At 34.6% G+C, this 13716-nt stretch overlaps 1 protein-coding gene across 5 annotated transcripts in view; it reads left to right on the top strand.

Annotated features, from left to right (window-relative positions):
* Positions 1 to 13716, top strand: part of ADAM23 (ADAM metallopeptidase domain 23) — a 70299-nt gene that overhangs the window by 22652 nt on the left and 33931 nt on the right. For all 5 annotated transcript variants that reach the window (XM_056496384.1, XM_056496385.1, XM_056496389.1 and 2 more), the window contains exons 4-11: positions 569 to 632; positions 2769 to 2851; positions 3538 to 3601; positions 6172 to 6244; positions 6762 to 6835; positions 7628 to 7693; positions 10554 to 10625; positions 13010 to 13176. In XM_056496384.1, the coding sequence (XP_056352359.1) occupies positions 569 to 632; positions 2769 to 2851; positions 3538 to 3601; positions 6172 to 6244; positions 6762 to 6835; positions 7628 to 7693; positions 10554 to 10625; positions 13010 to 13176 (663 nt within the window). The remainder of the gene's footprint in view (positions 1 to 568; positions 633 to 2768; positions 2852 to 3537; positions 3602 to 6171; positions 6245 to 6761; positions 6836 to 7627; positions 7694 to 10553; positions 10626 to 13009; positions 13177 to 13716) is intronic.

The raw sequence follows: 13716 nt of genomic DNA, 5'->3' as shown, positions 1-13716 counted from the left end.
TGAAAATAAAAAGTGAAAATAAGAAAAAGGGTAATATTGGAGTGTGTTTTGGGTTCTGTATTGTGTGTTTTCTTTTGAGGCATATTAATGTTTTTGGAAAAAAAACCGGGGCATTTGCAGTTTGTGGAAGTGATTATACACCCTTGTCTTCCTAACAATGGTGTATTTATTTTTTCAGCCTTACATACTCTATTTACACTTTTAGGCAAAATGTAAAACCTATTTGAAAATGGTGATGAACTAGAATATATTCACTGCCAGCAAGGAAAGTTCTAAAGCCAAGGGGTACTTTTTTTTTGCGTATTTAGAAGGCTGGTAATCTAATTGTGAAGCTAAAATACAGGGAATTAGATTGCAGAATGAAATTCCCTCTTCTGTACTGCACTCTGACTTCCAGTGTACCATAAAACCATCTACTGAACACAAGCTGCTTGATTTCTTTAAAACTAATGTACAAGGAAAATAAAAAATAGTTTGAAAAAATGCTAACGAAAATTCCCATACCTACCCATAGCAATAGAAAGAGTACTCAGATTTTTCTTATCTTTATTTATCCTTTTTTTGACAGCGACTTATTATCTTCCAATTATGTGGAGATTCACTATGAAGATGGAAAACCAAAATTTTCTAAGGTATTGTGTTCTTAAATTGTCTTTCTGAGGGAACAATGCCAATAAAATGTTTCAAAAAAAAGAGAAAAAATGTTTTGCAAGACTTGAAAACTTCAGAAGTATTTTTCCACACGTAGAAGGTAACTGTGACCTCATAGTGTACGAATATCTCAGTAATACAAGAGGAACGTACAAAAGAGAAATGCTGTGTTTTGGGGTGAGGAGTAGGCATTTGTAGGTGGCAGTAGTGAAGATGATCCATTACTGCCAGGACAATTACATCATGTAAAATATTGGAGGTGGAGGGGTTGAAGTCACCATCAGATTACTCTTCATTAATTATTTATGTGTCCTTAGCACAAAGTGCAAGGAGAAAGAATAATGGTAACGTAAGACATTTAAACAAACCCAAAAGTCTTGCAGTGACTTTAGTTTGCAAGAATTATACAGTCATGAAACAGAAAATGAAAGATAACTGAAATCTTAACCTCTGGTGTTATTACAAAATCAGCATATTGCTAGACATCCAATTAATTTTGTTTGACTAGCTCCCAGATTGAATTCAGTGCCATAAGACATTGATCCAAAGCCAGATTAAAGTTCTGCAAGGTAGTTCAGCCCTAAGGGAACCAGATTAGTCTTTTTGTTTGTTTGTAGTAACAAGATGAGGACTGGAAGGTTCCTAGGAAAGTTATAATCTACATTTGCAGGGAATTGCTTTTTTTTATAGAAATGCCAAAATATTTCTTGCAAACTTATTATGTGTGAATTATATCTGTATTTAGAGTGGAGTGAAGTAAGCATTCTGGTTGTACTCATGTCTTGAGAAAGTCCAGGCTGTTGTTTGTCCAAGTATTAGATGTCTGGTATACTATTTTGCCCTTGCTGTAGAAAATCTAAAACAATACATAGCAGATTAGGACAGAATTAAACAATTCCATTGCAACGTAATTACTGAAATAAGCTGTTTTGTTTTCTTCCACTGAAGAAGAAAAATAGTTTTATGTTACATACAAAGGAAGTTGTTCCATTAAGACTCAGTATTCTGCAGAATAGACAAAAAAATGCTAAATGATGCAAGAAAACAATTCCCTCTGGTATTTAGACAAGCTCATGCAATTGTCAGCTGCAGCACTAGCATTGAGCACTGCGGTTGCTGAATCATGAGTGTGACTGGAAAATTATATTAGAACTTCAGACTCAGCAAATGGGCTACCTTTGCATGCTGCAGTAACTTGATCCAAACTTCCTCGGGGATGTTTTCTGAATTGCTTTATTAGAAGCAATAATAGAGCTCCTGAGGTCATGTTAATTGTGGAAGGCTTCATTATAGATAATAAAAAGACACCAAAACCCCACACAATTTGTGTACGAGGTCAAATAAGGACTGTATCCCGGTCTTTTGCAGTGTCTTGTAATACTTTTTAGACTTAAGTAAAAGGTTTTGTTTCCTGATGTGGATCTGAAAAAGTGAGATCTCAATGAAGAGTACTGTATTTTCTAGAAAGAGATAGTTAATTACAAAAATGTCTGAAGAACAAACAGCAATTTCTTTACTCAGCTGATCATCTTTAAAGAAAAAAAAAACTTGAAAAGCTTTGTGTGAGAAACATAATCAAATTTAGCTGTTAAAAAGCATGTTTTATGCATTCTCACTGATGGAAGGATAAACACAGAATGTTTACTTTCTGTGAAGTACTTTGATTTAATTATACACAGTAATCTGTAAGGAATTTAAATCAGAATCTGAGTAACTCATTAAATAAGATGCAAAATGGAAATAATGCTGTCATAGCCAAAGCATTTACATTTTTTGTACCTTCTCGAGTAATAGTAATTGCACAAAGAAGGGTTTAATATTTATATTGGAGTTCAGATGACATGACACAAAAATTAAAAATATTTTTATGATAAATAGTAGGTTTTCAAACAATGGCTCAGAGACAATCACACTTCAGGGTTTTTTAATAACATTTTTTGAGAATAGTTTTTATTTTTAGTTTACCTGAGCTTATTGCTGATAGACAGTAAAGACAAGTACATAAATGAGGTAAATGTGTTGTTACTGTTAGGTGGTTTTGGGCACTAGTTTTAAGCAACAGTCAATAAATCAGGATAATTTTGTGTGTGTGATTGTTTGTTTTTAAAAATTATTAGGGGGGAGAGCATTGTTACTACCATGGAAATATCAGAGGTGTGAAGGATTCCAAAGTTGCTCTTTCAACTTGTAATGGACTTCAGTAAGTGCATGTTCTCATTTTTTAAACAAGGCTGTAGCTAATCATTATTCTTGAATATTATCTCTTAATATGGGAGGAACTAAAACACTACACAACTGAATCACAGACTTGAAGATTTTTTGATGTTTTGAAATTTTTCTTAGTATCATTGGAATTAGTGCTTTGATGCTGTCTCATGAAACATTTGAATACCGTAAGTGCTGGTAAATATTTCCCCAGATGACTTAGCATGGTAAGGATAAACAAGAATTATATTTCAGCAGTTTGCATGCTCAGTATTCATGTATGATTCTGTCATAGAAAAATGGATATTTTTGTTAGATTGTGTAAGGAAAAAATGCAAGAAATCAGCATTAGTTACTGCTAAGTGCAACTCAGCTTTTGATTGCATTTTGCATGCTCAGGGTGTGTCATAGGATTTCCTTTTTACAAGGTCAAATCTTTACTCCTTTTGACACTTATCATTGCATTGCCATTACATTTAGTGTTAGTCCATGCAAATGTGCCAGATATCTTAAAAATTCCCCAATCTTGGCTTTAGCTACATGTGGTAGTAATGAATATATATTTAATATTGGTCAGTCTTTCAGCCCTAAATTTGGTTTTGTCTTATCAAAATTCATATCCTGGAGTCAAACCTATTGCCTTGTAATCCGAAATATCACTTCTTTTTCTCCATGTTCTAGTGGCATGTTTGAAGATAGTACTTATTTGTACTTGATAGAACCGATGGATCTGACCCACACTGCAGTAAGTTTATTTTTATCTAATTTATTTGGTTTGGGAGAGTGCTCAAGGAATAGCAAATAAAAGTATTAGAATAATTTGTTATGTCTCATGCATTCCTATGAAAATGAATAGTATTTTAAAACACTTGATTTGAATTTGTTTAAGGTGGCAAATGCATAATTATGATTTACTTACAATTTTTCTCTGCTTTTCTTGAATCTTTTTTTTTCTACTTGCTATTGATTGTTTCAGTGCTGGGAACAGACAAATAAAACTGTTTCCCATAGCACATGGTTATGGACTGTCAAAAAGTGTTTATCAATTTGCTCTAGTACTTGAAAGTTGCAGAGGTGCTGAGGCTTCTTCCTGGCCCCAAACTGGTCAGTTTCTAAGAAGCAGCCTGGCCCCCGCAAGGACAGAGTAAACAAAAGCCCCTCCTGGGGATTCGAGATTTATTTCATTATGGCGTGTCCAGGAGCGAAAGAGAGCGAGGTTAGGAAATACTGATCTTCTTCTAGGGTCAGGAAAGGGGGCAGGGGGAGAATTGGCATCCTGCCAATAGGGTAATAGCAAAGAGGAAGGGTCAGACCATGCGACACTTACAGGGATCTTGGGATAAACCATTTCCAATACATCTAGGATTGTGGATTACTACAGAAAGTGTTTATAAATTTATTGCAAGGATCTCTAGATGTAATTTATACATTCCTCTCTAAATAGTTGCATCAGATTGCTCTTAGCCTGCCATGATGCCACAAAAAGCATAATTAAGTAGATAATTACATCTGATTATCTTAAACTTTGTATGTCTTAAGTTAGTGATCATTGTACAGCTTAAATGATTGTGATCCAAATGATTTGTGATTCAAATACAAGATTATGCTGGATCAGCATATAGGACTGCATTTATGCAAGTGTTTTGCTATTATTATTTTTGTATTTCATGTGTCCAACAATTCGTAAAACTTTAGCTGTTAACACAGCTGACACAGTTTCACAGACAGTAGTAAAACTAGGTATATTTCTAACTTCTGAGTGATTCAAGTATTTTAGTGATTTTCAGTGAAATGATTTTGCAACATTGAGACAGAGAATTCTTAAAGGTTGTGTCCTGCTTGATCTGTAGGATATATTGCAGATGCTGTGCCACAGTTCTCAAGCTTGTCTTGCACTAGTACATATATATTACAGGATATATATGGTATGTGACAAATAACTAATGCTGGAGACCCAACACATTTTAGTGACTGCAAAGCTGAAATTAGAGTCTGAATAAAGATCTCTAAAATCATTGGCTGATACTGTCAAAGAAACTGGATCAGCATTCAGAGGACTCCGTCAATTATTGGGCTACAAATGAAACTTCAGAGACATGGGGAAATATTACATCTAAAAGAGTCAGTCTCCCCAGGACAACAATACATGCTGTGTGTCTGTGATGTAGCACGTTCATAGAGGTTGCAGTTCTGAAAACTGACAACAAAGACACTGTAAATTCATGGCGATTGTGTTTACACAGAAAAAGAAAATTTGACTAAACTGTTTTCTTGCTTGGGTGAACAAAGGAAACCAGGATATCTCTCTTAGTGATATTTCAGTAAAAATTGTAAGTAGTGTAAAAGTTCTGGTTATAAAAGTCAGATACCATTTGCCAACTCAAGGTTTCAAGTTGAACTCTAAATAAGAAAATAGATGATATGCATACTTTTCTCAGAACTACTGAAAGTAATAGAGCTACAGAGAGCTTTCAGAGGCTCATTTTTTAATTGCACTATGTGAGATAAATATCTTGAACACAGCCTTCATCATGTACTTTATTCAGCTTGATTAATCTTAACTATAGCAGATATTATATAAAACTCCCTCTCCTTCCCCCCAAAATCTAGCAAATATATGCAGTATTGTCCTTCAGCGTGCTATGTATTTCTCGTGGAAGTTACAGAACAGTAGCAACCTACACTTTGAAAAGAATTGCTTGTTTTGACAGGCTCTGCAGAGGAGGTGTTACGAAAGAAAGGAGTTGTTTTCTAGAGTGGAGACTCAAATGTGATAATTTGGGGTATATCAGTCTTCCAAAGAAAATAGGCTTTAAAAATCTTGTCCTTTTTAAGTGTGGAATACACCAATAAAAGAAGGTGAAAGGATCCTCTTAAGGGTAGTATATTGATTGGTTTCTTGCAATTTGCTGCAATTAGATACAATTAGATAGGATGTTTTCATAAATAGTAATAGTCGCTTTTCATCTGTGGAAGGAAGATTTCAACTAGATGCAGACATTCAAGTTTGATTTATTGGAATAAGGGATCTGTGTTCTGTAATATTAAGTCTTTTAAAGGACTCTTTAAAGGTAATCTGAGAGACATCTGTGATACTTTTTTTTTTGTAGACTAGTCAATTTGCTGAAGCAGAGAGACTCTATGGTTGCTCAGGATTGAAAATAGATTGCTTCAAGTTAGTGCTATCCCAAATTGATACTATAGTCGCTTGCATTTTATAGAAAAAATAATAAAAATTATAAATACTGGAAAAAGTGCCAGATTTTTCACTTGATGCTATTAATTAGAATAAAATTTCACAATTTTTCTATTTAGGAAAGTAAAAGTAGGCCACATATCATCCAAAGAACTTATGGAACACAAGCCTCCAAGCAGTCACGGGACTTTGGTATGTTTTTGCTTATGAGTTTTTAAATATTGGCAATAATCATATTATTGGGAAACATGGAAACTTGGAAAATTTGAATATTAGGCTAGCAGTGTTTGTAAAACTGCCAATTATTTAGAAGATCTTGTGTTTAACCTTTTAGCTGCCTTTTTTTACAATCATTGCAATGGAATATAGGTTTTTCAGAAGGCAGCTATAAGATTTTCATCCACAAACCTGTATTTAGTTTTCCTGTGAAAATCACTGAATTTAATCAGTGGTGTTAATGTTACTGAGGCAATGAGATGGAAGAAAATGTATATTCCAAGTCTAGGTTATAATTTCTTCACCTCTCCTTGCATGCTTTAATATTTCTGAATTACTTTAGTTTTGAGATACTTTATTTATTTTTAAAAATGAACTTTTGATTAGCAAGGGTGTTTATAATTTTGGTGATCTTAATCTACTTTTGACTTGGACAGTGTACATAAGTAGTTTAAAATAATGCCATGAAATTATTAAATTGTTTTTTTTGCAGAGACTGACTCTAGTTCTGAATGGCCCTTTCTGTCTGAACTGCAGTGGCTGAGGAGAAGGAGAAGAAAGAGAGCAGTAAGTAGAATGTGACTCTTGAGTTAAAACCATTTATAAACCCAAACTCACTACTTTCTGGTTTTTTTAAGGTCAAGAGAACATAGGCTTCAGGAAAAAGTATTTTTAGAAGCTTAATATTGTAATATAATACAATTATCAAATGAGAAAATAAGACTTTTCTTCAAAATTTAGTAGTAGAAATTACTTTAAAATTTTAATTTATTTTGTCCACTTGAGAATGAAGAATAATTTTGAATGAACTCTTGCTACTTTGTAGATATCTGACTTTTTGTCACTTGGCTCATTAAGTTGCGTGATTAAATCAAAAATCCAAATGAGGACACCCAGAACTGGGTTACTGGGAGAACATAAGTGGGCAGTCCTCATGATTTTCATATGCATATGTATCAGGGGACTAACTGAGTTAAAGGGGATTATTCTGTATTTCTTCACTGAATTGCACAATCCACACCATATTTTTGAGGGTGCTTATGTTTTTAGTCACTTCCTTCCTCATTAAATCTGTGGTGAGTAGTACATAATGAAAGGAGGAGGGAAGCAGTGGTGGTGTCTGCACTGAAGCAAAAAGAGTAGACCCTGAACTGTCTTAGTGATGTGGCTCAGATTCTCAGCCAGTGTCTAAGTTACTGGAGTCTTTACCCTACTTGCATTTCTCACCCAGTTCTGTGCTGGTTTACATATCCTAAACAATACATATTTAATATGTATGTGTAATAAAAATCAGCTGCAGTTATTTTTGAAAATCACTAGATCTTTGTGATTTCTCAAAGAATTTCTTTAATTCATCAGTTATCTCGTGGTGTCTTTGAAGAAATGAAATATCTGGAGCTCATGATAGTCAATGACCATAAAATGGTAAGTACAGCAATTCAGTGGTAATCTTCCTTTTGGTGACTGACATACCTTCCATTTGTAGGCTGATGTACAGCACTGTGCTGAATCAGCTGCTTTTGGGTCCAGGATTTTATTTATTAGCAGCTATTAACATTTGTACTGTAAGACACACTGTAGGCCATAAAACCTAATGAAGCTTAATGTTACCTAAGATTTTCTGAGGCAATATTTAAAATTAATCTGGAACACTTTGGTATCATATGGATAAATTAATATGCCCATAACCAGCAAAGTAAAGGAACAAAACATTTCTGTCCAGTACAAACACACTACATCCCATCTTTGAAGTTATATAGAAAGAGGTCAGAATTTGTTACTTTAAGTTTAGTTTTACTAATTTAAATTTTAATGCAGCAAAACATGTAGACAAAACTCTAATTGGTCTTCGTGGCTATTCCATACTTATAAATAGGAGTGAAAATGGAGTCCAAGGTAAGTTGTTTGTTTGATTCAGAAAGTGTTTGTCATTAAAAAAACCCAAAATGCATGGGGGAAGAAAGTCCAATTTTTCCCCTTTTTGTCTTGAGGGATGACTGGAAAAAATCAGACTAAGTGGCATTTGTTGTAAGTGAGACTCTCTTTTTTTAAATCAAATTCTGCTGATACAATAGTTTTCACTTACTTTATTTGCAAGTGAAGACCTTTTATGTCTCTCACCCTGCTGCAAGTTTCCCAGTGCTTTATGGAGTTGTGGGCTCTGTTATCAACACTGAAGGATGATATTTAGGAGTAAGAAATAAAGATATCAGAACAGGATGCAATAATTCATACTTGTTCCAGTGCTGAATAGACAGATAATGTACTCTCCCCCCCCCATCTAAGAAATCATAAAAGTAGTCTGGGCTAACATAACCTTTATTTTATCAGTGTTAATTTAGCACTGTGGAGGGAGTTTGAATGGGTGGAAAAAGTAGGACAGAAAATTCTTGAGCTGTTTCCATTTGTAAAGCCACGTGATAGGAAGTTGCTCTAAGAGTGTTCAGGTGTTGGTTGCTTAGCAGTAGGGCACAGTAACTGAAGTTATGGGCATTTTGTTGCCTTGTCTGACGTCTATGCTTTGGTGTTGCTTATGAAGAGAAAATATTCCTGTGGCTGTCGCTTTCCTTTGCCTCTTGTATTGTAGACGTGCTTGAAGGTGCTCACTACACTTATTACAGACACTTGTCTCCTCTCAGGCTTGATTTGTTAGAACTTTAGAGCACAAGGCTTTTTGCTTCATAGTTTTCAGTGATTAAGAAGCAGATAATAATTATTTTCAAAGAATAAAATGGATACACTTAGGGAAGTGTTCACAGTTAGAAGTCACAGTCTGCCAGTCTGGGAGCTCACTAAATGTGCTTTCATTTTCTGCTTGCCAGGAGAGGGCAGGTTTCCCCTGCAGCAAAGGTCTTAGTTGGAAGAAGTATCTTAAACCTCCTTGATCATTGTGTTAAATGGTTAATACTGTGTATTTTCACAACATTTCCTTTCCTCTAGCAATAAAAAGATCTCAACAAATTTAATTAGGTAGTTGTGTTTTTTACTGGTTAAGGTTGATTTCTTTTAGAATCTGTGTTTAGCCACATTATGTGGTATATTGCTATTGATATTATATTTTAATTCTTTCATGAAAACCAAGAACATTTTCCAAAGCATAATATTTTACCTTTCCACTTCTGGAAAGGTTTGGGACTGCTCAAAACAAAAAGCCTTTTCCCCTTCCCCATTGCCATTGTTCTCTGAGGAGCAGTCCATGGTATAAAGCTCCTCCCAGTGTACATCCTAAGCACCTACTACACCATACTGAGAGCAGCTACTCCACTGCTCAGAGAAGAGTCCCTTCTTCCAAGGCCTCTCTGTAAATACTGTGTTTCATAGAGAGAATAACTGACACTTTCATGGGACACTTTGAGGCAATGAGACTTGATGCTTTTAACCAGTAGTTGAAATCAGTAAGTTTTTTTATAAAGGCTTTTTACCCCTGTTCAAAGTAATTTCACGCTCATTTTCTGTGAAATTTTTCCTATCTGCAAATCATACTGTGTAATATAATCTTGGTTTATAATTTTACAGTTTCTTGAAAGTAAAATGGGTTCATGTTCAGCTACCATAGCTGCATCTTTAAAAAATTTGACTTGGAACAGAAGGGGCTTGTGAGGCAGGATGAGGAAAGACATTAAACCATTGTAATAACGTGCACAGATATTATGAATCAGAACTTGCAATACAGCTCATCTAGGCCTATAAAAAAAAAAAAAATTGAAGTTAGAATTCAAGATATTTAGCTTAACTCTTTTCATGTTCAAACGTGTATTTACTTTTATCATGCACTCCCTCTTCTGTTTTGTCTTTTCCTGTACTGCTACATGTCACAAAAGTATTGTGCTATTGTAGAAAAGGAGGCCTTTGCAAAGAGCTGTGCATAGAATAAATGGTAAATGCTTCATCTCCATGTCTTATAATTAAAGTGATGGAATGTGGCTACTACAATCTGATATGTAACTCATCAGGTTAAGCAGTTTTAGTGAGTAAAGCATCCTCTCAATTTTGAGCTCATGTTTACGGTCATGTTTACCTGTAATTTTGTCTGAAACATTTGAACTCTGATTCTAAGTACAGTATTTCTCGTGGTTAAATGCTCCTTTTACAGTTGGGAAAGGCTGCATAACATACACAGCTTCCTTTATCTTCCAGGAATTCTTGAATATGATATAGGCTGTGATTTGAAATGGTTTTTGAGTTTTCCCCTTACTCTTTCTTAAAATACACTGTAAAATAAAGAATTAGTAATAAATATTTAGTTTCTCACTGTGTTCTACTTTCTCTCTTTCTCTTCTTTTAGTTCAAAAGGCACCGTTCTTCAACTGCATACACAAACAATTTTGCAAAGTCTGTGGTAAACCTTGTAGATGCTGTAAGTATCACTGTTTCTTCTGGAAACTGATTCACTGACTTCTACTTTAGCACCAAATTTCAGTTACACTTTAAAGTGCACTTGTAGTTCCTCTGCAGAAGAATAGCCTGGGGTGAATGTTTAAGAAAGTACCAGATTATCTATGGCATTTTTCTTAAAGCTTGCAACTGTCAGGGTTTGTCCTTGGCAGGGGTGATTTCAGGACCTGTAACCAATTAAGAATGAGATTTAATCAAATTTAAATTTGTGAAACAAATCTAAATTCAAGTGATTGAAACTGCAAGTATAGCTCACAAGCTATACATATATCTATTGGGAGAAAAAGTGAGTGTGAGTAAAAACATCTGCTTTATAAATCTCTATTTATAGCTTAAAAACAAACAGAATGCCACTATAGTACATTATAAATGGGTGGAACTGACACAGATACCATACTAAATTTGTAGTAAAAAAACCTGTGTAAACTGTTTTAGTAAACTGTGCTAAATTTAAAACAATTTTGCATACAGCATATAAACTAAAAACAGTATTTGTATTTCATCCTCTTTTTGATACACATATAATGATCACACATGTTTCAGAGCTCTGCAGTGAAAACAGATTTTCTAGTAGGGATGAACAAAGGCTACCAAATGCTGATTCTGAGTCCCTTTTCCATTTGACCTTATTGATACCAGTGGAACTGTGTCATATGATTCAGTGCAAAACATTGCCAACAGTTTGTTTGGCTTGGAGGAAATAATGCAGTATTTGTTCTTATATAAAAAGTGTACTGGATGTATATTGAAAATTTAGGTGAATGTATTTATAATACATGAAATACCTGACGTGTTTTGGAATATTTTTCTGTAATGACCTGAAAATGCCAGTAGCTAAAAGAAAAGTTACTAGAGCAGATAAAAATGTAAATAATTGTAATATTTCTGCAATTTATATTGGACCCAAAGAAAAGGTGGCATCTTTATTTTTTCATCATATGATAATTATTTCTTTCTCTTTCTGCATTTTAACAGAAGTAATTTAATCTATCTTTTCTTTCTCTATTATGTCTGTTTTTTCCATTTTTATCTGTGTGTATGCAGAAACATAAAGCTCATTCTTGTGTAGAATTCAGTCCCTTCATAGAGATCCTACAAAATGTCATTTTAATGGCTCTTTCTTTAAATAAAGCATGAAAACCAGCAGGATTTTCTGCCTTGTTATTCCCTTGTGTCCATAGGATGTGGGCTATATTTCTTACTGATTTATTGGGAAAAGGATATTGGCTTTCAGAGGCCTTCAGGTTCTCTGCCCCCTCTTCCATCCTTTTTGTTGCTGTTTGCTTTGGAGTTTTCCTCTCAGTAAACAGAAGTAAAGTCTTTATTGATCCACCTCTATGTCATTTCAGGCAGTTTAATTTCATTAGGTTTTCTTACATTGTAAACCATTTTCTGCATATATTCTCAGCCTGTCTCCCTGAGATTGAAGCATGCTAATACTCTTTTCCTTCAAAGGTCTTGGACAAAACTGAGCTTAGATGGTTCCTATCTCATGTTTTGTTTTTTTTTTTTTTCTAAGCCAAATATTATACATTGACTTTTTGATAAAGATGATGCTGCCCTGATACAAAACTAGGTTTCTGGTCAAGGTGAATAAGGGATGCATCTTTTGTAGATCTGTAAGTTCTGCATAACTTCAGTTAATAAAATTTGACATTTTCTGAACTGAACCTAAAGACAGCAACAGTTTTATGTCAGAAAAAAATATCATGCGCAATGTTAAAATACATATTATAAAACTGCTTTGTTATTAATGCCTGATTATTGTTTCCTTGTCTATTGCTATAGTAAGAATAAAATTTATAGAAAAATCAGTATTTTTCCTTCATTCCACTCAAGCAACATGAGAATTAAGTGATAATAATATATAAATGTAAATCAAGCATTAACTAAAATTTGGATTTATTAGAAAATGGCGAAATTATTTAATCTCAACTTTAGAATTGTCTTTGGCTACTCTTTGAAATAATTCTTTTCTTTTTCTTTGAGATCACCCTGTGTACCTTTACATATCTTCTTCTTTGCTGATTTTTGCACAGATTTTCTGCAAAACTCACTGGCAAATTTATTTGCCATAAGAATTTTAAAGAAAATGGAGTGTCTCAAAAAAAAAAAAAAGAGCAACAAGGGTTGCTTTTTTTTTTTTTTTTTTTTATCTTCTAAAACATAAAATTTAATTTGATCAGAATATCAGCTTTTAGGAAATGCAAGGCATTGCCAGCTAATTGTTTCCCCATGTTTTCCTCCTGCTTTATCCCTCTTGTCCTTCCGCTTTACTCTTACTGGCTAACTGTGCATGTTTGACCCAGTGTTCTACTCCTGTGCCTGTCCTGTCTCTGCCCCCAGATATACAAGGAGCAGCTGAACACCAGGGTGGTGCTGGTTGCTGTGGAGACTTGGACAGACAGAGACCGCATTAATATTCACCCTGACCCTCTGCAGATGCTCCACGACTTCTCCAAGTACCGGCAGCACTACATCAAGCAGCACGCTGATGCTGTGCACCTGCTCTCGTATGTACCCTTGGCAATGGCTTAGAGTTTATCTCTTGTCTGCTGCTTTTCTCTCTTTGGCTCTTCTTTCTCTTACTTTTTTTGCTTCGTATTCTCTGCATCAATCAACATCTGCCTTCCTTAGGAAGCTTAATCGATATTTAACCTGTTTTTAATAGGTGTAGTATATACCATGGTCATGTTGATACATATCCATAATGATATTTGAATGTCCTTGCAACCTGGACAAAGTGTCACATGTGAAGTGTCTTTTGAGGAGCCCTTAAGGACACTTAGCTTTGCTAAGCAGGTCTGTAATGTGCTGCTTTTCCAGTTATGATCAGGAGAGGGCAGAGCTGATAGGATTATGTGTTGTGACAAGAGTATTCCAGTTAGTTAATTTATTCACACATGTAGCTGCAGTGATGATTTGTTAATGGAAGGTCTTCTCCTTTAGAGCTGTAATGAATTGCTCTGAGACACAATGCACTTTGAGGGGAAATCCCACTTGCATCACTAGGCATGATTTCAGCCTTGAGCAAGGATTATTTTACTTCATGG

The sequence above is a fragment of the Oenanthe melanoleuca genome, chromosome 7, assembly GCF_029582105.1.
Source record: "Oenanthe melanoleuca isolate GR-GAL-2019-014 chromosome 7, OMel1.0, whole genome shotgun sequence".
Taxonomy (NCBI): domain Eukaryota; kingdom Metazoa; phylum Chordata; class Aves; order Passeriformes; family Muscicapidae; genus Oenanthe; species Oenanthe melanoleuca.
This window is presented reverse-complemented; position numbering and strand designations above follow the sequence as displayed.